We start from the raw sequence: 25,700 nt of genomic DNA, 5'->3' as shown, positions 1-25,700 counted from the left end.
GCATTACAAACTCAGTCCCAGTGGCCTGGCATGTTCCCAACCTCTGGCTTCTATCCTTGTTCTACCCTCTGACATCATTCTTTCTCCAGGCAATGACCTCATCACCCTCCCACCCTGCCCTTCCCCTTCTGCTCATAGGATACCTTCAGAGAGATCTCCTTCCCTAAGACTCTTCTCCTCCTTCACCCTCCTTTATTCTTTGTCACCTGACACATCGAATAGCTGCTGGTTTGTTAAAAGTCTCACTTCTTGTGTTATCTCTGAAGAGGTGAGGGACTCTCACATTTACTGCTGTATCTGCAGGGTCTAGAATGGTCGCTGGAATATGACAGACCCTCAACTAATCCTCATTTTAAAGGAAGTCCTTATGATAAGTGCTTTTGAGTTATAGACCAGCAGTAAATTTTGTTTGGAGGATGGTACGGGTAGGCTGTGAACCATCTAATGGAATTCTTTGGGTTCCAAGCCTAACTTTGTTCCTAATCAACCATGTTACTTTAGGTGGGTTCCATTATTCCTCTGGGCCTTCGATGACCTATAAAGTTCAAAGAGTGAACTAGACCAACTATATTTGACCAACTAAAGCAGAATTCCTCAAGGGAGGGAATCTAGATGTGGTATTTTCTTGAGTTCCCCAGGTGTCATATATGACCAGGACAGGGATCACCCCTAGAGCAGGGCTTCTCATTCCTTCATCATGTACATAAGTCCCTGGAGATCTTGGTAAAGTACAATGTCCAATTGGCTAGGTCTGGAGTTGGAGATGGATTTCTGTGTAACAAGCTCCCAGAAGATGCTGATGCTGATGGTCCAAACTCAAGCTGCAAGGTCTTAGAGTCACTTCCAGCTCTGTGATGCCAAAGTCCTACAAAGGACAAAAGTCTATTTATTTATTAAATTCTCAGAAAAACACCAGCTGTTACTTGACTCACTGCTCAATTTGAGCTGAGTTCCCTATTCATTGCCTGTCAAGATGTCTGCCCCAGCCCCCCATCAGCCCCATGCAACTCTGTGACTCTCAAAAGTTGCTCTTTTTTTTTTTAATGAATTGCTGGGCACAGAGAGGGGAATGAGCAAAACCAGAGCAGAAAATTTTTCTCTCTCAAAAGCTGGCTCACCAAGCATGCACCAGGCTCAGAGACCTTCAGCCTGCAGGAAACTCACTGCCATTTAATTGCTTTTCTTTGCCTGATGTTCTTTGTCAGGGCCTCAATGCCTGCTGTGACCTTTTTTGTCTTCTTATCCAACCATCGCATCTTGTCTCTGCCTCCCCCACCAACTCTGGTGCCCCCTGGGAAAGTGTGGGTTAAATGGCAACTGGCGGGCAAAGGGGAAAGCTGCCTGGGACCTGGGGGATGCAGCCCCTCATTGGAGAAGGCTGGTTAAGGAGGCCAGGAAGTCACTCTAACTGGAAGAAGAACCTCCACATGCTGGAGCAGCAGCCCAGGGATTGGTGGGTGACAAGGACAGAAAAGGGCAGCACAGAACAAACAGAAGCTTGATGTCCTACAGCTCAAATGATAACAAGAGCAAGCAACACAGTGACCTCCTACAGTTACTGCAAGAGTCCTTTTAAAAAATCATTGTCTTCCCAATGCCCTTAAACTAGTAGGCCCACCACCAAAAAGCCACAGTAAGTCAAAATATGTGCCCAGGTGCAAGTGACTGTGCATGGAATGCTTCCTTCCCCAGGCTCTGAAGAACAGAGACAAACCACCAGATGCACTGTTAACTCATTCCAGAAATCTTAACTGAATGTAGACTAGGAGATAGGTGCTATGCTAGGTGCTAGAGCTACAGCAGGGGACAGATGGGACAAGTCAAACATCTTTTCAGTTTTCAGAAGCATCAAACCATGACTCTAACTATAAAGCAGCACCAAGAACTTCCCTAAGGGGAGGTTGACTCCGTCTTCAGAATGGGTAGATGAAGGGACATTTCAAGGGTCGTGCAGCATGTGTCCCATCTTTAGATGGAAACAGTCACCAAATTTCTGACTCCAGGCAAAGGTGAGCAAGTGCCCCATGGCCTGGTCTATGACATTCTCCTCTGAGACACTCACTTACTTAAGACACAATTGGAATGTGATGATGGACAGAAGATTCTTGGAACAGACCTATTACCCCAGGGACTAAATGGGAGTTTCTCGTCAGACTCTCAGAATCATTCAAGCAAGGCTCTAGGCATGGTGTGAGCAATGACCATGATGCACACCTGCTTCATTCATTCAAGAAGAATGCCATGGGAGCCCCCTCAGCCCTGTGCTGGGAACACAGAGGTCTCCCAGGTGCTGGAAAATTCTATCAGTCATCCTTAAGACTTGTTACACCTACTTAAGATCACAGAACACAAAGTTCACAAAATGCCTTCCAGACTTGGATGAAAGACATTGCTCTCTTAGCCAAGACATGGTGAGATTTAGTCATCTTTATTTCTACCCAATGATTCCTTGATCAAGAATGTTAATTACATTTTATCTCTGAGAAGAAAATAGCAGAGAGGAAAAATTCTGCCAATCTAAGCTAACTCTCTTATCTCCAAACTGCCATATTTTAATCCATTCCAAAATTATAGTTCTGTGTAGAGGACATGTTTAAAGCACATGAAATAATATTTATTAAGTATTCTAAACTTTTTGCCTAGGTTGATTTAATCTCCACAACAACTCAATAAAGTGGACACTATTAATATCCCCATTTTACACATGAGGAACTCAGGCATAGAGAGGTTAAATAACTTGCCAGGTAAGATGCATCTTGCAGATCTAGGACTTCAGTCCACACAATTTGGCTTCAGATTCTTCTCTCAATGGGGGAAATAATATCCTGTCCATTGTAAGAGAGGTTCATGGTGACAGTTCTACCATTAGAGGATGTTTGTTTTGAGACCTTTCTTCCAGCAATGGGGACATCTTTAACTAAATTTCTGATCCTTACCCACCCAGGTCTCAGTCACAGCTAACCATTTGTGCTGGTCCAGTGTCTGGCAAAAGGTTTAGTTTTCTTTGAGTGACCATGGATAGAAAGAGGCTAATTGTTCTCCCAGAGTCTGGGAAAAGTCTTTCACATACACGACAAGCACTTACAACCAAATCAAATCAGACCAGACTTAGGAATGTAACACCATGTCCTGCAGCTCCTGGGGTCTGTCAGCCCACTCAGCTGTGAATAACTGAGCAAGCCCGAGATGTTACCACAATCACAGATTTCACTTTGTAAACACCATCCAAGCATGGTCACAAATATCACCATGTATAACAGAACCAGCTTAAACTCTTATGTCTGGGGGACAGTGTTCCTAGTAAATATCCACCTTTTTTACATTCCTGTTTCCTCCATTGCACTGTGAGATCATAGGAGACTTTGCATTCCTTTATATGGCATTGTGGATAGAACACATTAAGTGCTCTTAATAGTCATTTAATAAACAAATGGATTAAAATGAAGAAAATTATTCAACAGGCAGGGGGTAGCCACAGATGGTGGGTTTTTGTATGTTTTGTTTAAGCAGGACAAAGACATTTACAGATAGGTGATTTAAAAGATTAACTAGGTGTTCTAGTGATAGAAAAGGTTACACCTTGCTGCAATGTGACTCTGCCATTCCACTCTTAAGAGCTAGAGTCTATTTTCCTACCTCTTCAATCTGGACTGGCCCAGTGGCTTACTTTGGCCAAGAGACTGTTGTGGGGATTGTTGTTGGGGTGGGCTCCATTATATTGGAACACTGCCCAAGACTGCCATGTATGGAAGCCAGCTCCCTGCTCCTATAGGAGAAGAGCCCACAGGGAGAACTGGGAGGACCTAGCCAACAGCAGCATCGACTGCCAGACATGGCATTCAAGCCATTTTGGACCTTCAAGTCCAACCAATCTTCAAATCAACGTGATGGCATGAATGAGCATGGTAAGCCAAGCAAAACCAGCCCACAGAGTCAGGAAAAATAACCCACTGGTCATTTAAGGCCCTCAGTTTCTTGGTTCTTTGTTAGTTCTTCAACTTTTAACCTTTTAGATTGGATAATTCTTTATTGTTGGGGGCTGCTCTGTGCATTGTGCAAGGTTTAGCAGCATCCTTGCCCTCTACCCACTTGATACCAGTAGCGCCCCTACCCTCTCCAGTTGTGACTATCAAAAATGTTTCCAGATATCTCCAAGTGTAACCTGAGGCCAAAAACATAAGCGACCCAGGAAATCTTTTTTATTTCTCCTTTGAAATCTTTAATAACCAATGCCTGCTGTGGTTTGGATAGGGTCCCCAAAGGTCCATGTGAGAAAGGTTTGGTTCCCAGCCCATGGCCACCACTGGGACATGATAGAACCTTTAAGAAGTGGAGCTGTATGGAGGTCTTTGTCTTTTGAAGGTATTCCCTTGAAGGGAATTGTGGGAGGCCAGCCCCTTTCTCAGTCCCTCTTACTTTCTGGCCATAGTATGAGTAAATTGGTCCACCATGTACTCCCACCATGATGGCCCAGAAGCAAAGGGGCCAACCAATCATGGACTACAACCTCCAAAACTGGGAGCCAAAATAACATTCTCTCTATAAGTTCATTATCTCAGATAATGATATAAAGCTGACTAACACAATACCCAACTTGGGATAGAATTGGAAAATGTTTTCCCTTTGACCTATAGACCTCCAGATGGCCTGGATGAGCTCAGCTGGAGTATTTGAAGACACTCTACACTGCCAGATGACACCACCAACCTTTATGTCAAGGTAGGCAAAGGGCAGCACTTTTTCTTATTCAACTGTTCAGATACACATGTTCATTTCCCAGAGCCGTTGTAACAAACTACCACAAATTGGGTGGTCTGTAGCAATAGAGCTTTATTTTTTCATGGATCTGGAGACTAGAAGTGCAAAGTCAAGGTGTCATCAAAGTTCTAAAGGAGAATCTTTCCTTGCTTAGCTCCTGGTCGTTGCTTGAAATCTTTGGCATTTCTTGGCTGAGAGCTCCATCACCCCAATCTCTGCCTGTCTGCCCTCACTTTCCCTTTGTGTCTATCTCTATGTCTCTGTTTTCTCTTTATCTAAGGACATAACTCACTGGATTAGAGGTTACTCTGCTCCAGTATGAATTCAATTTAACTAATTACACCTGCAAAGATCCTTCTTCCAAATAAGTCACATTCTGAGGTTCCAGGTGGATTTGGACTTGGTGGGGATACTCTCCAGCCCCATACACTCCACAAGCAGATTGGCTTGAAGGGGCTGCCATTATCTGGTCATTGTCCCCAACCAGTCAATACTCAGCAGGGCCTGCACCAGCCCAGCCAATGCCAGGCTGAGTTGCCAGCACACCATGGGGGCTGCTTTGCCCCACTGGCCGAGGCAGTGGCTGAGCTCTGCCACTCTCACCTCACTTGTAATCTGTGCTCTTTCAGCACAACGGAACATGACTGTGACCTTCAAAAGGGGCCTCCTTGCTGCGAAAAGGAGCCTCTCTTTCTAGGTGTGGGTTCCTGGACAGATTTTTATCTGTTGTTTTGCTACCTTTCTTTAATTTGTATTCATAAGAGACCACAATTCCCCATTTATACACACAGCGGTGCCACCTGCTTTCAGTATGGGGTTGAAAACATCTATTTGCATTTTCCTCTCAAATCCCACATCTTTTCAATAAAAAAAACAAAGCTCCTTTTCAAGCTATAGTACATACCCTAATATTATGATTGAAGTTTCTCTCCCTTTGAGTATAGTCTTGGCTATCCATTTCTCCTTCCTGCCAAGCACCTGTGGCCACATAAAAGTTACAACAGCTGCACTGAAGCCTCTTTTCCACAGTGGTGAGAGGACAATGAAGGGATGAGGGGTAAGGGACCCCACCAGGTCAAATGTAAGTGCCAAAGGTGGATAAATATAGCCACAGAGCCTCAAAGTAGAACTGTAGATTAGATTTGTTGAACCCCAAAAAGTTCTTGAGAAACAAACACACAGGAGCTTTCAAATATCTAAGAGCTCAGATTTAAAGACCCAAAGTCTAAGCACAAGTAGATTTTTTTTAAATGTGCTTTTCTTTGGATTATGAGCTAATCTAGTGATTTATGGTATATTGATATTGGCAGGAAATTTTGAGATTAATATTACAACTAACAACTAATTTCTAATCTTTAAAAAGCATTTGCACAAAACCCTGTTGATTGTCCTAACTAGCCTTTAATATACTGGTATAAATAAATTGACTTTTCAGATGAAATATTAAGGATGCAAAACAATTTTCATCTTGGGCAATACACTGGAATCACTTGGGGTTCAGATTTAATCAGATGATGTTCAGTGATGTTTGGTGAAGCCCAAACATTAAGGAAATTCATAGGTCCCCAGAACATCAATGGGCAACTCTAATTCAGAACTACTGGTGCAAAAGTCAGAACTTTTAAAGGTCATGAGTACCTAGAAAATTTACTACTAAGCAGTAAAATGTGACCATATCTGGTGTCATATCACTCTATCATCATTTCTTGCATTAGAACCAAATACTTCTCCCAGTAGTTTGGCTAGTTTTCAAAAAGGCAGGCCTAGGACTTGAAAAAGTGATTCTGTTGCATTAAATCTTTGATTTGTTACAAAATCTGCTGCCCTGATGGACCTGAAAGCAAAGAATGGTGACTCCTTTCCCCTTCCACAGTGAGGCTCCCTTCCTCAGTTGCTCCTCCATGTTTTTCTCACTCTAGCCTGGTCACTTGTGTTTGGACCTCATCATGGCCTCTCCATCCCTTAACACCTAAACCTGTATAAACAGCAAAAACATTAATACCAAGTCTCAATTCTTAAAAGAACACACATCAAACTTCTCTCCTAGACAAAATGTGAGTACTGTATTTTGCTTTAGTGTGAGAATAAAATTAATCAACCAAGAAACATATAGCGAGTACTTAGAGTGGAGAAAAAGAAGAACAGGAAACAGACACAGAAGTTTAATATGTATATTCTCAAATGTGACTCCCTACTGATTTTTTTTAAAAAAGTTTGATTTGAATGGCTATGCTATTTTTTAAGCACATATTTCCTGTGGCTGCTCTTGCACCAAGTGGTAGCGTTGAATAACTGTGCCCTATTTTTCCATCTGGCAGGCAAAGCCTAACATATTTACTGTCTGGCCTTTTATGAAAACAGTTTGCCAACACTGATCCATATAAAATAACTAACAGCAACACCAAATGCACACATATATTCATACATATCCTCATCAATTCTTTCAACAAATGTTTATGTGTAAGGCATTGTATCAGGCTCTAGGGGATCCATCTCTGTGAAGTGGGAAAGGCTCCTTGACTCCTCTGAGGCCCACAGGCTACTAACCTATCCACCTATCCTGATGTATGCAATAGAGAACACCCAAGGGGAAGCCTGCGCAATAAAATCGAAGGAGAAGAGAATGAGACTGGGAAGGTTCATTACTAATCGGAGCTTCCTGTGAACCTCAAGAGGTGGATTCTAACCTGAATGAGGTGAAGACGAGGAGCTGGAGGTGTTGGCAAGATTGGAATGAAGAGGCAGAAGGGTTCAAGCCTCTAAATGTTCAAGTGCCAATTTGGTGTGTTGGCCTGCAGAGGGAAAGAATGGCTTAGTGTGTCCACCACCTGTCTTCCATCTCAAGTGGAAGTTCTGTGAGGGTGTGGACAGTGTTTGTGTTACTCCATCTTCAGCATTAACAAAATGCTTGGCATATGGTGCTTGATGGAATATTATCTAAAGAGTTATAGAATAGAAAAATGGAGCCTTGAGTGTCGGGGTAGTTCTGTTGCAAATCACAGGAATCAAACATGGAAAGATGATCTCTGACCTTACTTTAAACAAAAAAAGATGCATGAAGGGTAATAAAGCTGGTGTTTATTGAACAACTGTTCATTTAAAAATACTGTTATAAGCATAAAGTCATTTAATTCTCTCTGTCACCCTTTTGTTCTTCATCTGTATATGAAGAAATCCAAAGGTTAAATATAGGCTAAGATCATGCTGCAAGAATATGGCAGAGCAAGAATTCAAATCTGTCTTATTTTCTTATCCTCAGACCATTGGCACGTCCTTATCCTGCCTGACATTTTCATCCCATGCTCCTTGGATCCCCATAAGGGCACTGTAATCAGTTCAGTGAGTGATTCTCATTTTCTCTATATATTGACCTTCCTCATTTCATCCAAATAAATAGCTCCTGGGAGAACAAAAAAGACTTAGGAACCAGTGTGCTGGATCACCATTAGTTCCTAAAATAAAGTCAGAAAACATGTTTTCTAGTCTTCATTTCATCATCAGTTTGCTGGGGAATAGGTCAGTCCCTTCTCCTTTCTTCTTAAACATGGTAGGTTAGATGACAGTGCTGAGATCCTATCTCACTTTCTTAACTTTCCCCAAAGAGAAAATTAAGTGAAAATCTCATCTTGTGAATAAAAATGGCTAGGACATTAAATAAAATTCTAGATTAAGCTTAACTCTATCAAAGGCAGTAAACTAGAGAAGTGTAGTTGGTGACCACACTCAGCAAAGACAAGATTGGTTGATCTGCAGATGTGGAACCTGCAGATATGGAAGGATGACTGTAGTCACCACCAGATGCCTTGGCTGATGTCTGTCAGTAGCATCCAAAGTCAGGACATCAGAGGCAAACATGAGCCAATCTTTTGATCTTACCTCATAGTCCCCAGCACACACCAGAATAGAGAATGTTAATAAATAGTCCAAAGGGCCAAAGTCACTTACCAAGAGAGATGTAGCACATGGATATACTGATGCTTGAAGAACTCATAACTGGAAATAATGTCACACTCATCTATGGCTTGGCCATTCTTATACCACGTTACTTCTGGTTTGGGCTCACCTGATGACAAAATTAAGAATATTATTATAATTTTAAGTATGTTTTGAAAAAAAATCATAAAGTTATAAACAAGAATGAGCAACAATGCGTATGATGGATTATTTCAGAGGGGAACTGAAAAGCTTTCTCCCGCTGACATAAACGTGTGACTCAGTAAACACTATTGGGCATGTTATATGCATAAGATGGTGCTGGGCTGGGGGACAGGGAAACAAAATAAAAATGCCAACTTTAATATCAAGGATCTGTTGAGAAAAATTATCCAATAGCCAAATATGTAGATGGAATTTTTTTTTTAAGTTATATGGGTGACAGAGGCTCATCCAGAAATGATTTTGGGAAATGTACTCTGTTTTACTCCATGGTTACTACTGACTAAAACTCCCAGATTTAGTGAAATTATATGTTAATTTATAGGTTTTTATCCAATAATATGCAAATAATCTCTAACAGAAAAGATTAAGCCCATAAGTTGTTTCCTGCCCTAGAGGACATTAACAGTGTCATACCTAACCCAGTAACTTTATCCAAACATTATTAAATTGCCTATAAATACCTAGCTTCTCAGACCTTAATATTTTTTGGTTCCCTCGTTAATTAATGAGTTGAATAAAACCTCTGAGATGTTCATTTCATGGAAATCCCTTTACCTTTTTGAAAATGATACTTCAACAGTGCTCAAAGTCGAGTGTATGTGTTATGATACAAAAAGGAAAACACAGCAGATTAGAACACAAGAGTCATTTTCTTCATGAGGAGGAGTTCAGATTTCCCAGGCTGGCACTGAGCATCTGTGACTGATATCATCACAGGAATGGGCCCATGCTGTCTCCCTCAGAAGGAGTTCATCCTTCTCTGTGATCATTAACCGGATATGATGCTAGTGGGCTAAGCTGGTAAAACCCCCAAGAATTTCACCCAGCCCTTGGGATTTTTTCCCCTCCTGTTATAGGGCAGGAGAGTTTCTAATGTGTCCAAAAGAGCTTTCTCACTAGCCTCCATGTCCCTGAAAAATTATCAAAATGTACCATATATACAGGAAGAAAAGTCCAACATTCGGAAATAATGCACTGTTCTGAACCCATCCTGGGAATGTTCTTGTGTTTTGTCTTATTTATGGTATGGCAAGCAACCCCAGAGATCACTAAGATCTCTCTGTTCTTCTAAGTTCATAAAAAGGGGAGAGCTAAAAGAGATGGGGAAGGTAACATTGAAACCTCTAGAATGCTCTGAGTCCCTCTCCCTCCTTCTCTCGGTTCTGATGCCATGAATATACTTTTTAGCAACCGTGAATTTTTCTTCCTTATCTGTTCCTTCAAGTCAGTGCCTGAGTAGTTGTCCTGGGGCTAGGAACATGGAGAGCCACATGCAAGGACATATCCTTCTCCAGCCACTGTTTGCCTGAGCCTCTTACAGTCAGATGACTCAACCACTCAAAATGAGCTTCCCTGAAAACCCATCAGTAGGTACAGATCATCACTTGTTTCTGCCTGTTCTTATCAACCTGTGTCTCCCAGTTTTATTTAGGTTCCTTTTTAGGAAGAGTTTCATGGCTCTTTTTGTGTGTGTGCATGACTTTTTTGAAGGAAGTACATAAAAGAAGCATGAGGTGGGCCAGAATAATGGCATTCCGACCTCCCGGACTCCAGTTGCTCATTCAAATTGATCAGGGCTGGTTGGTTTCCCCCAGTCTCTTCATGGCTGACTGTTTTTTTCCCTTCGTGCAGTATAGATCTGAACCATAAGCCAGAAATGAGACTTGCCTAGGGAAGTGGTATCTCGTACCTTGTGGGTGGTTCTCTTTTCTCTCCCTCCACTTGCTGGAAATCTCACATGAAAATCCTCCCCTTGTTTGATTTTTTTTTCCTTTCAAGATACTGGGGATGGGACCAAGTCTTGTGCATGCTGGGCAAGGGCTCTATCATTGAGCTACACCCCCAGCTCTTCCTCCCCTTGTTTTTTGAAACTCGCTGTTAAGTCACATATTGAGATCCACCTCCTGAATGTTTCAGAATTATTTGGCTAAGGTGTGCAGGGACTGGCAGCCAAGTTTAGGGTCTAACACATGGGGCTCTCCCTAGAGACTCAAGGTCAACTTGTGTCTCTCTGTTTGTCTCAATGATAACTGGTAAGTGTGGAGAAAGCAAGCGCTGGGCTTGCTGAGATGAAGTGCGCAGTCTGGCCCTCCAGCTTCCAGACCATGCAGCCATCTCCAGGTCTGGCTCTTCTCCTCTATGGATTTAGGAAAAAGGATCAAGGGGACAAGAGTTTTCTGTCTACCCCCAGGAAACACTGCTGGTGCCTTCATGTTTTCAAGGGTAGAGACCTAGTACTAAGGATTGGTCCTTTTGCCACTGAAGGTACAAATACCTGATCAACTCTGAGTGACTTATTCTCCAGTCTAAGGGCAATTCCTTCCTTGGCTTTTCCTCTCTTTACTAGCATGCCTGAGGAAAGCGAGCAGTGGGGAGCAAATTTAACCAATTTGGGGAGATCAGTTAAAGAGTTACTGGAGAGTTGGGTAGATATTCTGAAGTGAGATTATTCATGCCATTCCTGTGTACCACAGGAAGTAAAGAGTGGATTATCTGAAAAACTATCCAGCGTGAGAGCTGCTTAACCGAGAACCACGATATGAAGTCAGAAGACCACTAACCAATATCCAGGAAGTCACTTGAAAAACTTCATGAAGATTTAGTTGCTTAATTAATTCCTCAGGATAAACTTCCCATCAATTTTCCCAACGGATGTTTTCATAATGCCATTGTGAGCCTAAACCCCTGGTCTGCAGGAAGAAGTTAGAGGGTGAGTGAATAGTCTAGGGATGATTACCGGATATCATGCAGCAGAGCACAAGGTCTGTCTTCTCAGGAACCTTCTGGGATAGGAGTGTAGACAAAAAACAGAGTGCGTGCCTCTGGGGCCCTCCTGCGTCTGTCATCCTTTCATGCCACGGGAATCTGAAAAACAGACATGCCCAACATCACTCTATTTCTGGGATTCCTGCAGCTTCCCCGAGCATCCAGAAAGTCCTCGGGCAGCCTGGTGCCACCTGCACACTGCGCTGCAGGCCATCCTGGACAGCATCCCCGGCCTCTCGCCACTGGACACCCGCAGCACTCCCCAGCTCTCCGTGTATGAGACTGGGGTGGAGCAGGGGCAACCCTGGTTGAGAGCCACTGGCCCTAGAGTCCTAGGCCAATCCCAGGACTACCAGAGCGGCCTCTCTTTTTCTATTGGATTCAAAAAAGTATATATGCATATTTGTCTCCCAAAAGAAGAGTGGAATATATTCAGACAAATCTCCAGATGGGAGATATTTTGAAATTGGGAAGCTACTCCTCCTTCTGAGCACAAGACAGATTCCCCAGGGGAGGACAGGTACTGGGCTTGCATTTTTGAGCCAGTGTGCATTCCTTGATAGAAATAGACATTAAGTACTTGGTTAGTCAGCAGATGTTATTTCATTCCACCTCTCTTAAACTACCTGAAGGTGTTTATTAATGCCTCCTATGTTATTTTGTATGAAAACGTAAGTATCAGAGAAGTTCACCAACTTGCTGAAGATCTTACAGCCCCAGCAGCTGCCACCTGAGGCTGCCTATGGGGCTGTGCAGGCTGGCACCTTTAGCACACAATGGGCAGACAGAGTTCTGCAGGGCACAACTTGGCAGATAAGAGGCAGACTTGAGAAGACAGGTGGGTCTGAATCCAGAGGACCTCTCCTTCCCACTCAACCAAACACACATTAGCACCACTCAACCAAGACTATCTTGTGTGGAGCCTTGAGCTTGGAAATCACTTTGAGCTCTATCCAAACAGTAGGGTCCCACTTCCTCTTAGCTTGGTGAGCAGCCCTCATATACCACGGAGCTCAGAAAAAAGTAGGAACCACAATGTGGTGAAGTGTGGTGAGCAAGAAGAGGGAAAAGACAGAAACTGCAGACAGTGAGCCCAGGAAGACTGGGGACCTCAAGACAGAAGTCTGAGCCAAGCTTGTGGTGGGAGAAGCCTATCTAATGGGCCACAGTTGTAATGCAGAAGGAGAACCCCTTCTACGTGGAGTCAGAGTTGGATACATACTTCACCTTCTCCTCCCAATTTTCCAGGTTGTCTGCTACCCTGAGAGATGGTTGGCAGAGACAAGTTCCCTGACAACAGTTGAAGGTTTGCTAACAACTGAAACTCCTCCTCCTCATGGGAACAAGGAGAGGAAGCCCCACTGGGAGTCAAAGGATGTTTGGAAACCTTGCCTCAGTAGCAGGATTCAAGATGAAAATGAGGGGTTCCTTGTTCAAATGGGATTAGGTTTTTAGAATAACAGCAGAGTATTAAAGAAAGGGCCCTTCTCTGGCTCATCCCTGGCCAAAAACATAGACCCAAGCCTCTAGACCAGCCCTGCTTGGTAGATGCTCACAAATGCTGAAACTAGGATCTACCCGGGCCTGACTGAGACGCTACCTGCTGCTTCTGAAATTCAGTGTTCACCTTATCCCTGAATGTTCCTTTAAGAATAAGGTGAGGGGGGCTGGAGTTGTGGCTCAGTGATAGAGCACTTGCCTAGCATGGGTGAGGCACTGGGTTCATTTCTCAGCACCATATTAAAAAATAAATAAATAAAATAAAGGTATTGTGTCCTTTAAAAATATTTTTAAAAAAAAGAAGAAGAAGAAAGAAAGGGGCTGGGGATATATAGCTCAGCTGGTGGAGTGCCTGCCTCACATGCACAAGGCCCTGAATTCAATCCCCAGCACCACCAAAATAAAATAAGGCGAATACCTGAAAACAAAAAGAATTCTCAAACTTCCCCTGCATGAAACACCCATGCTCTCTGAGTATTAGAGGAAAAAGCAATTAACTCAGAAGGATAATGCTGCTTTCCCTTCCTTAGAGGGCGTGCAGGAAGCATCTCTAAGCTTGAACCTGAAGTTAAACTGGTTCACTTGATGGGTAGAAAGCACTGTAAAGTTGAAGAGGTACAGTTCACAGCAAAAAGAAAGACAGGTGTTCCAACAGACTTGGGGCAGAACTGTGAGGACTGGGAGAGAAGTTAGCAGAGAAAGTATACACGGCTGAATGCTGCCAGGTCCTGATAGAAGGATGGAAAAGAAGGTTTTAAAAATATTTGCTCTGCAATTGTGAATTGGATCCTTTTGCATTCTTTAAGACAGACTTGAAATGCACTTCCCATTATTTTTGGTTACAGGATTTCTTTCAATGCAGTTGTGCAAAGAGAAACTGGACCACATAAGGTGACCATGTTATAGTTAAGAATCAGGTAAGCCTTTCACAGTGTAGATGGCAAATTAGTTGCACACAAGATTTTTCTGCAAGAAAATTCCTCTGCAAGATGGACAAATGGATATCTCCATTGCCAATTAGGTTACAAGTACACTTTTAGGCTGATAAATTTAAACCAACTTGTATAAAAATCCTAGTTTCAATTCATATTATTATATTTGTCCCTCAGTATCCTCAGGGGATTATTTCTTGGTTACCTCAGATATCAAAATCCGTGGATGTTCAAGTCCCTTATATAAAATGATGTAGAATTTGCATATAACTTATGCAGATCCTCTTGTACACTTTAAATCATCTCTAGAGTACTTATTATACCTCATACAATGTAAATAATTGTTGTACAGTGTTGTTAAGGGAGTAATAACAGAAAAAGTCTCTACGTAATCAGTACAGGTACAATTATTTCCCAAATATTTTTGATCTGCATTGGTTGCATCACAGATGTGGAATCCTCCCAGATACAGAGGGCTGACAGTATCTCTTAGAAGATATTAGAATGGGTAAGTTATTCCCAACTAGGTTGAAGGAAGTATCTAAAATTTAAAAAATCAAAAGGGCAACTTTTATGGCAGCCATCTTGCACCAGAATGAAAATGTTTCAAGAAAACTTGATGAACGCTGGGCATATAGTTCAGGGTGGAGCTCTTGTCCAGCATGCTCAAGGCCCTAGATTCCATCCCCATCACTGAAGAAAGAAGGAAGGAAGGAAGGAAGGAAAGAAGGAAGGAAGGTAGGTAGATCAAGTTATTACAATGAATATTCCAGAGTGAGTGCAGGTCCATCAGTGCACAGCAAACCAAAAAAAGCAACTAGGACCTCACACAATTGGCAGAAACAGCTTTTCTATCAGTAGCAGTGCATTTACACACCCATGTTAGAGGTTCAAACTGTCAATGAAAGCCAGAACTGTGATTTTTTTTTTTTTTTTTTAGGTGCTGGGGATTGAACCCAAGGCCTTATGCATGCAAGGCAAGCAACTCTCTCGACTGAGCTATATCCCCAGCCCCAGAACTGTAAATTTGATCTGAGATTAAAAAGTTGCCATTGCTTATCATACAGCAAATTATTTTAGAGCTAAATATAAACATATGTCAGAATAGAATCTAAGTCCAATTTTTTTTTTGTGTGTGTGTGTGTGTGTGTATGTGTGCACGCGAGCACACGTGCAGCACTGGTGATCAAACCCAGGGTTTCAGGCCCCAAATTTCTGTTTTTCAACCAGTGATTTTACAACCAGTGCTGCAAATTGTGTTCATATACTCATCTTCTGCCCTCAGTACAACACAAGGATGGAACAGGGGTCCACAAATATATAAAACTGTGGCTTCAAGTCAGAAAGCCCAGCTCCTGTGAATTGTTAACCCATAATGATGCTGTCTCTCTTATCATCTCCCTTTATAAAGACAGGTTTAGCCTGCAGATGTAGCTCAGTGATAGAGCACTTGCCTGGCATGCATGAGGCCCTGGGTTCAATCCCCCAGTACAAAAATAATAATAAATTAAATTAAAGACAAGTTTAATGAGATAATCCATATAACATATAATTCACTCACTTAAAATGTGACATTCATGCAACCCTAGCAACAATCACTTTAGAATGTTCTCATTGCCCCCAAAAGCCCAATACCACTTAGCTTTAACCTCCTGCCTATTTCCATGCCCAGTACCAACACACACACTGGTCTAGGTAACTACTAACCTACTTCCTATCTATATAGATTTGCCTATTCTGGACATTTGGATAAATAGAACTTTCACTTAGCATGTTTTCAAGGCTCATCCATGTTGTAGCATGTATCAGTACTTAGTTCCTTTTTTGGGACAATCTACAACACTTTTTTGGAGCAACTATTGGGCAAGAGGATATCTACCCTGTCTCACCACATTCCTAAGTGACTTTCCAGCAATTTGGGAGATCTTATAGCTGGAAAATGCTCTCCTAACTGGGAGGCATCATAGGCCTGGGGACACAATCCAAGTTAGCAGGGACAAATCTATATCTATTTACCTGGGCAAGGTATTGAGCTTATTTCCTCCTCTGTAAAAGGAGATGATGTTCTGAGGACTAGAATATTGTATGTCAATTTCAGTGTAAGAAACTGTTACATAATTGCTTTCATACTAGTAATCAGGAGGCTCTAAGGAAAGACTTGGCTTGTTTCATGTGTTTCCTTTTCTGCTGTGGGTTACCACAATGATTTGTTTTTTAAGTGATGTACTAATTAGTGGGTGAACATGTCTCCAAGAGTAATCCTTATCTGTAAAAGTAATTTCAGGGCATGATTCCTTCGGCTCCTGTTCCTGAGACCACTGCTGTGGATGGGAAGGGAAAAAGGACACGCCCAGGCATCAAGAGCTGGGCCCACGGTGAGGACCCTGTGCGTCAGCCGTGACTCCTCCCTAAGTGGCTACTTCCTGACGGTGGCACCCCGCACGTGAAAACACTGACACGCACACACACCCCGTCTGACTCACACAGGCAGGTTAGTTACCATGCATCTCAGCAAGGGCACTGACTGTTCTCTGGAAAGAAAGAGGACAGTTAAGTCAGGCCACAGTTCATGTTTCGCGGCTTCTCTAAGGGTGAGAATGCATGAGGACCCATTTATCATTCTCTGCTAGAGATGACAAGTCAACGTGGAATTGCTAGTATTAGCAGAGGGGGCCGTGGTGGGCTTCACAGATGACTTCACAGGAACGGCATGTTAACTGGAAAGAACACTGGGCTGTCTTCCTTCCTCCCTTTCTCTCTTTATTTCAGTTGTATAGTCCAGAGAAGGTTTATCACTTGTTTAAAAATGTTAAATGCCTTTACTTAAATGGAGCCTGATTGTATATGCTTTCCTTACAGTTGCCTTATTTTACTTTATAATAAGTTTCAGGAATCTTACAATATCCATCCAATCCCTAAAGGGCTCCATCCTTTCTTAAAAACTGTTAGGTGATATTGGTATCCCACAGCATGGCAGTACCAGGCTTTCTCTCTCTGCTTTTGTTCGATAATGATGCCTAGCTTGGCTGGAGGTTTCCCGATTACAAATGCTATCTCATTGAACATCCTGGCACATGCTTCCTTGTGCATGTAGTTTTCTAGACTAGATACCAAGAAACAGAATCGTCAGGTGGAAGAGTATTCACATGTGCATATTATTGGGTCTTCCACAACAGCAGGTCCTTTAGGGGAATGGCAGTATGCTATAGTGCTGAAGAGTGCAGATTCCTGCACCGTGCTCCCTCAGTTCAAGTCTTAGCTCTGCCACTTCTTTCTGCCTCAGTTTCTTCATCTATGAAACTAAGATAATAGCAGTATCTACTCAGTTTGGCTGCTATGAAAATGGAGTCAGTCTGAATGAAGCTCTTTTGAACAGCATAGTGAGCCTAGTATAAATGTTATCTATTATCAAGGACTTTGGATTTAACATCAACAAAATTCCAAAAATAAAGCCTTTTTTCTCAAATTGGTGGAGAGCAAGTGAGAGGCTAGAGGATTTCTTGGAACATTTAAAACACTCAAATGATGCCAGGTTTCATTTTGGCCAATCTGCCTCACACAGAAAGCCAGTGGCATGGCTGCTGGCAGCAGAAAGGCTGCTGGCAGTTGAAGGGATCAGGAAAGAGGCCACAGCCCACACACAGACCATGGAGCTGGCAGGAAAGCCAGTCGTCAGAGTGCCTTCACACTGGGGACAGGAGGGATTAGTTCTGATTAACCAGCCTAATCCAATGGCAATGGTGTTCCTAAATTTGCCTTCTGAATTACTGAAGATTTGGACACCACACCCACTGTCACTTAATACCCAGTCCCATGTTAGTTAGAGGAAGTACCCTCCCCAAAGATGGGTTCTTGACATTTGGGGCAGGGATGGAGACAGACCATGCAGGAAGAGACAATTAACACATTTTGGTGCCTCCCATGTGTCAGTCCCGTGGCTGGGCACCACATAGACATAGAGTCCTCACAGCGAAACCCCCCATGTAGATATTCTTTCCCACCTCACAGATAATGACCTGGAAGCTTAAGTAAAGGGTTGATATAACAAGCCTAATTTCTTAGGGCCTGCAAGTGGCAGAGCTGAGCTAGGAGCCCAGGTTTTCTGGAACACAAATATTAAGCTTCTTTCTTAGGCATGATTTTAGGGTTGTATGTGAGAAATAGAGGCAATAAAATAAGCACAAGAAAAGATGCTCAACATCATTAGTCATTATGGAAATGCAAATTAAAACCATAATGAGATACCACTACATACCCACTAGGATGGCTATAATAAATACCAAATGTTGCAGTGAGAATGTGGAGAACAGGAAGAATCCTCATATATTGATAGTGGGGATTTAAAAATAGTAAAGACATTTTGAAAACCAATCCAGAAGTTTCTAAAGAAATTAAACCTAAATTTCCCACATGACCTAACCATTCAACACCTAGGTATCTTACCAAGAGAAATAAAAGCAGATTTCTGCACTAAGACTTGTACACAAACATTCTTTGCAGTATTATTCAGAATAGCCCCAAATTGAAAACAACTCAAATCTCCAGCTAGTGAGTAGTTAAACAAAATATGGCATGGCTGTACAACTGATGGATGAAAAGGGCCAAAGCAAATGTACATGATATGACATGGATGAACCTCCAATAATGCTTTTATTACACTGAGTAAAAGGACCAGACGCAAGTGACCACATGTTGTATGATTCTGTTTATGCAAAATAACCAAAAGAAGCAACAGAGACAGAAAGTAAGTTAGCAACTACTGGAGGTATGAACAATGGAGAGAACACTAATAAATCCACATGAAGGATAAGTATTTTTTCAGGGGACAAAACTGTTCTAAAAGTTATCTATAGCAATGGTCATGCAATTTGGTAAATTAACTAAAAAGTTGTTGAAATGAACAGTTAGAAAGGGCGAATGACATGATACTTAAAATATGTCTCACGTTAAATTTTGTATTAGCACAGGAGACAAGCACTTAAGGAGCACCTACAATATTCATTGCAGCATTTCTTGTAATAACAAAATTAAATATTCATTCTTAGGAATATGGTTATGGTATATCTAAACAATGGAATTTTTAATTTTTTTTCTTTTTTTCTTTTTTCTTTTTTATTATTAGTTGTTCAAAACATTACAAAGCTCTTGAAATATTAATTCTTAGGAATATGGTTATGGTATATCTAAACAATGGAATTTCTTAAATAGAAGAGGGCATTAAAAAAGAACAAGGCAGTTCTGTACACACAGACATGGAATAATCTCCAAGATATATTATTGTTAAGTAAAATAGAGTATAGAAGTGCAGACTATGCTATCCATGTATTAGAAAAGAAGAATTTCCTGCCAGGCAAGGTAGTTGCATGACTATAATCCCAGTGACTTGAGAGGCTGAGGCAGGAGGATAGCAAGTTCAAGGCCAGACTCAGCAATTGAGCAAGAACCTGTCTCAAAAAATAAAAAACACTGGGAATGTAGCTTAGTGAGAAAGCACCCCTGGGTTCAATCCCCAAAACCAAAAAAAAAAAATGAAAAAGACAAAAAGAATATCCTAATATGTTTATTTAGACATATAATGACTTTAGAAATATACAAGAAATTTGTAATCTGGTTGCCCCTGGAAGAGGGCCCCAGTGTGTGTGTGGGGGGTAATATTACTTAAGATAGTAACTTTATATATGTTAGCTAATAAAGAAATGAAATTTAATTTTTCATTATTAATAGTGAACACCTCTGCATGTGCAAGTGTGTCTGGATACAGACACTCACAGAGACATGAGAAAGGCTGAGCTGTAGCTGCTGCTTTCTTTCAATTTTGTTTTGAACTTTCTTTTTAAAATTTTTTAAATGGATGGAGGGTCTTCCCAATGATTCTCTTCTCCTCTCTTTAAAACCTGTGCCAATTTCCAATTCCTTAAGGGAAGGCTAAAACAAATTGTTAGATATTAAATGAAACCTGTGCAAGAGCTTAGTCCCTTCCCCAATTTTACAGTTTGAAAACACATCTGAAACACAGGCAGGTTAAGTGAATTTTCCCAGGTCACACAGCTTGTTAGTAGCAGAATCTAGGTTTCTTGATTCTGATTCTCAGTGTGTTGTATTCAAAGGATACAGTCCCCTGCTCATCTCATCCTTGATCTCTCTCAGAGTAAAGACAGGGATGAGAGGAGAGCTTATAAGGCTAAAAGTGCACAGGTTGTGGAGGTGTAATGAGACCAACTTTCATGAATTAACTGATTAATATCATTCTGGTTTGAAGTTAAATGTTGCAGGCTGATTGTAGTGAGCAATCTGGTAATGTGCCAGCAGGGCCATCAATAAGAACACCACATAGTAAAGACATCCTCCTCTGGCTCCTCCTCTCATCCTCCACATTTGCCCAGACTCCCAGAGTCCTCCAGCTCCTTTACCCTGTAACAGAACTCCCAGGGCAACTCTGTAGAGAGCATTTATTTTAAATGGGTCCAAGAGATGAAATGATGTGGAATTTCAGGAACCAGGCAATATAGAAGAGAACCTAGGAAATCTTCGGTTCTCTTCTATCTAACCCACTCCTTGCCCTGCACACAAGAATAAGATCCACTCTGGGAGTAATGTACTGAGCCTGAATTCATTATGCTGAACTAACCACCTCTCAGTACACTGACTCAAAGCACATCAGCTGTGTGGGGATATGGTAGTGGTGGGTGGTAGTCACCTCTGCACACCTTTTACTATCATCCTTCAACTCAGCCAGTTACAGCATCTTAGGAGCCAAGGTTCATTCCGTTGACAGTAAGCCTATTTTGTGGAAGAATATTTTAATTTGTCGGGGCTGAACTTGAAAGCAGGTTCATCCTAAATCTTTAAAACATGGCCGCTGCTCATAGCTAACCTTATGACTAAAGGAAGTGACAGTATGAGTTTTAGAGACTTTTCTTAAAAAAAAAAAAAAAAAAAAAAAAAAAAAAAAAAAAAATCCTGAAACTCTAAAGCATCCTCTTAACAGTTCCATGGGTCTCCTATCGCTTGGCCGCCTGGTGACTAGAGCAGGCAGGACCTCGCCCTTCCTGCTCCGTGGACTCTGATTGGTCTAAACTGATAAGCACTCTTGCCCACTGATTGGTTCACTAACCAAAGTCTAAGCCAATCATCACGTAGCACTCTCAGACAGTGGTGGCAGTGATCCAATCAGTGCGAAGCTTACGTCTTTCCCTTGGTCCTCCACAGGAAAAAGAAAGCCGGCAGAAGGCAGGGTACCTTTCTGGAGAGCCCAGCATCCCCCATACATAGCCATACTGTAACGGGTTTGCGTGCAGGATACTCGATTGATTTTTCTTTTGTGTTCAGTACAGCACTAGTACATTGTATCAGTGACCTGGGTGTCTCTGAGAAGGAAGGCAAGTTCAGTGATTGAAAATAAGAAGCATAAGCAGGTTTTCTTGAGGAACTGCAGGCCAGAGAAATGTCTGAAGCAGGGCATTTCACCATCAGCATCACCAGGAAAAAAATGCAAATTCTTGGGGCCCTCAGAATCAGAGACTCTGGGGGTAGAGCCCAGCAACTGGTATTTTAACAACATTCACTTTAAATGGATGCACTTGAAAGTTTGAGAATAATTGGACTCAGGAAAATGTCTTAGACAAGGATTGAGGGGAAAAATGAGCCTGGTTATCTAAGAGCTGGGTGAGGATCAATTGAAGATCCAGGTGACTGGTGCCACCCCAGATGTGTCATTAGGAGCCATGCAGAGTTTGGCCCTTGAGAGGTAGGTTCCGGGTGTCCAGACCTGAGCTTTCCAGGACTGAGCCTCTCTTTAGCCTGCTGTCTGTCTCTTCAATCAGAGGTCCAGTGCCCTGATTGGTTGTGCCCTTTTAGACCATGCCAGGAGGACGCACATCTGCAGAAATCCTAATAAAGCCTCTAAACTTTTTAAAATGTTCTTTTCTCTTGTGTAGGCTGGGTATTTACGCCTTCATTTTTGCTAGCCCCTAGATGACACCATTTTCTCCCAAGTTTTTTTTTTACATTTCTCCAATTCCAGTTTTCCTTTTTGGCATTTCCATGTGAACCAGTCGGTAGCTCAAACAGAAAATCCATCAAAATCACCCTGATTTTGTCTGGGGAAAGCTGTGGAGTGATACTTTTGACTAAGATGGTAAAAACAAGGGCTAATAAGAATGACATCTGTAAAGTTCTCTGGAGCTATCTCACAAGTCCGGTGATTCTCACCTGCCCTTCCTGTGCCTGACTCACCCTCTCTTCAGAACAAGGGAGCGCCTTGCTCACTGTGAACTTTCACCATGGACCTTGCGATTTCAGCCCGCAGGGTGGTCCCTAGCACTGGAAACTGCACTGCTCCTGAGACAGCCCATCCAGGTACTATCTCTGCTCAGCCCCCCACATACTGACAATCCTCTTCAGAGTCATCACCTCCACTTCTATCCACTCCACTCCATAGCACCTACGTCTAATCAATGCAGGTCTCAACTATCATCTTTGAGGAAAGTCTGGACTTGGGCCTCAGTTTTCATAGTTTCCATAATAATCATGGACATCACCTTATATATAGATTGACTCCATCTTCCATTCCTATCCATTCCCAAACACTCATATCTAAATATGGTATTGCTAGATAAAAGTAGTCTAAGATGATGTTGATAAATCTCTATCTCTCTTTTTATTTTTTTTTAAATATTTATTTTTTAATTTTCGGCGGACACAACATCTTTGTTTGTATGTGGTGCTGAGGATCGAACCTGGGCCGCAAGCATGCCAGGCGAGCGCGCTACCTCTTGAGCCACATCCCCAGCCCCACTATCTCTCTTTTTAGATAGTAAACATATGGCCAATAATTTTCTGTAAAATGTTTTTCTTATTTATTAGATGCATTCCAAAACATAGTTCTTTTTTAAAATTAATTTTATTTCCAAACGCACTATTTCCAAATACAGAATTTTCCTCAGAGTCTAATTTTCCATGTTGTTTGTTTAATCACCCTACCAATATCCCTAAGGTATAGTTTCTATTACTTCATAGAGTTAATATTAGAATCATATCCTGAAGTCTTAGCAACAAGAAAGAGAGAGAAAGAAGCTTTGAATGAACAAAGGTGATGAACTAACTTGTTGAGAAACTAAGTTGTGGCAGATATGTTAGATATATTTACTCATCTAATCACACATCAATTCTGGTAAAGTGGATGTCATTTTCTTCATTTTACAGATGAAAAAAAAAACTGGGGTTCAGACATTTGGAAAAACTGTGCTGGAGTCAGAAGTTGATTCCGAATCTGACTGCGATGCCTGGGCTCCCTTCGTTCCCAGCTCCATCCAGATGAGACTACTCACAATGGCCCTCCCCTTGCACATAGGCTGAGAGCTACATGTAAGTGTGCATGGAGCTGTAAAAAACTAATGTTTCTATTTTTTTGGGGGGGTCAGGTGATAAAAACAGGAATTCTGTCCTACCTAAAAGAATCCCCAAATTTTGATCAAGTGTTTTATATAAACATTAAAGGAGGAATGTTATTTGGGAGCCGAAAGACAATTAGTTGGTTTCAAATCCTGGTTTCCAAGATCTGAATATGTCTATTGGCCATCAGCACCTTTTAGTACAGGATTTGTAGAGTTGCTCATTCAGAAGGTAGCTCTCAGCATCCCGGGTTCCAAGCCCATTCTTTACCCCTAGAACGCACAGTGTTGTGAAATAAACCATATGCCTCCAGAGCAGTAAGAATGACTACCATTCCTGATTAATTATTCTTCAAAAATGAGGGCTTCCTTTGCACAAGGGGAAGGTTGAGGAAAGGAAATAATTTAAGCAGAAGCAATTCTAAATGCTGTTCTTGCTTTTATCTATTTTTAAATGATTGTCAGATGTCTGTAACTGACACCCTTAATCAGTGGCTCTAAAGTTTAGATGTGTTGATTAAAATGTAACATGATGGTGGTGCCTTTTTATCAGCAGGCATTTTTTTTTACTGACTTTTTGCCTTACATTAAAAAAAAAAAAAAACCTACTTAACAACTGGATGAATATTTGCATGAGCCATTGAGCCATTTTGAAATAATCAGAGAACTTTTTAGCAACTTGCATTACCTGTTATCAGAAAAATTACTGCTGTGTCCTCCAGAAAGGGCAAATTTTCAAATTTTCAATTGTTCAGATAATCCAAGGGAAGAGGAATAACTTTTGACTAAAATACTCATTTATATCAGGCAGAAGTATCCGGGGTCAGAATTACCCAGATAACTGTCTCAATTTTTCATGTTACTTTGCAAAGCCCCTGCAGACCACTCCTTTCAGTTATCCTCTGTTTTATCTAGTTGTTAAGACAGACACAATTTGAAGGAAACTATTTTAATTATTGTCAAGCCAAAATAAAAAACATTTTTAAATAATCATAATTTAAAAAAGAAAAAGAAAAGAAAGGTCAGAGTGGACTTAAATTACCAGACCAAGAGAATTTGGCCACATTAAAACTGTGGTATGCCCCAGCGTCCCACCCAGATACCCCTTGCTTCATCTTGTTTTAGTTCTTAAGGAAGCAGTCTGCTAAATGATTATGTATTTAAAGCACAGCCATCCCTTCAGTAAGAACCAGTCTCCATACTTACTTTTCAGTACTGTTTGTCCAAGAGATGTTATTGGAGGGCTGGATCCGTGGTGGGCTCCCCAGGCTGTATCTGAGACATTGATCGGGTGACACGGTTTCTGGGACAGGGATTCAAATTCAAGGTCTTTTCCAAAAACTGATCAAAGCACAATTGGGAGTCCTGTCTTCCTAAGAGGAAAACTCTGTGCCTGGGCAAGTTCTGGAAGAAGGGCATTTTTTCCCCTGCCCTTGAATGAACTAGGTCATTGCTGAAGCTGGAGAATATTTTTGAGCATCACTGTGATGAAACTTGAGGGCTGTTTCTGCAGTAGGTGCGACACTTGTTGACGCCGGGGAGGCTCTGGCAAAGGGGCCTGGTGAAACGCTGCCCCAGAGAGCTGATGAAACCCAGATGAGCTGTCACTGACTGCTGCTGTGGGGACACCGACAGCTCCTTGCACAGACCCTGCAGGAGTTAATGGCTCCTCTCTTAGGAAAGCAAAACGGCTCCAGGAGGCTGGAGTAACACACACCAGAGTTTTGTACCACAGGGAGCAGGCGCTTGAAGTACATAGGAAACCTGAAGGGAGGGCAGAGAAGAGGTGAAAATAAGAGTCATGTGTTGTTCATTTAGAAATGGCACTATAGTCGTCCTCGGAAGTTCTCTGAGCCACAGAAACAAGGCAGGACCCATTCTCCCCTGCCCTCCCTACCCCGCCTCCCCCTCCACATGCACATCCACACCCTCTTCCTATTTTGACTATACTAGTAAGAAATAAAAGAATACACAAAGATCAGAAGAAAGTCACAGAAGAAATACCATGAGCTCTATTCCTTCAGATTGCCAGAAACTCTCCCTGTTTTGCAAAGTCAACTTGTACTGTGGACATTTCTATGGTTGAATTTTGTCCAAATCCAAGAAAAAAAAAAAAAAACAAAATCCAGATGTATACTTCTGAAGCTATTTTGTCTCACGACAAAAGTATTTGAATGCATGGCACCTGAATACT

At 41.8% G+C, this 25,700-nt stretch overlaps 1 protein-coding gene across 1 annotated transcript in view; it reads right to left on the bottom strand.

Annotated features, from left to right (window-relative positions):
• The window catches only part of Alpk2 (alpha kinase 2), a 112,644-nt gene extending 87,369 nt beyond the window's left edge, over positions 1-25,275 (bottom strand). The window contains exons 1-3 of the mRNA XM_071602713.1: positions 24,713-25,275; positions 11,654-11,781; positions 8,704-8,821 (exon numbers count right to left, since the gene is read on the bottom strand). Coding sequence (XP_071458814.1) covers positions 8,704-8,821; positions 11,654-11,762 — 227 coding nt within the window. The 5' untranslated portion in view covers positions 11,763-11,781; positions 24,713-25,275. The remainder of the gene's footprint in view (positions 1-8,703; positions 8,822-11,653; positions 11,782-24,712) is intronic.
• Positions 25,276-25,700: the final 425 nt, after the last annotated feature.

The sequence above is a fragment of the Marmota flaviventris genome, chromosome 16 (assembly GCF_047511675.1).
Source record: "Marmota flaviventris isolate mMarFla1 chromosome 16, mMarFla1.hap1, whole genome shotgun sequence".
NCBI classification, from domain to species: Eukaryota; Metazoa; Chordata; class Mammalia; order Rodentia; family Sciuridae; genus Marmota; species Marmota flaviventris.
This window is presented reverse-complemented; position numbering and strand designations above follow the sequence as displayed.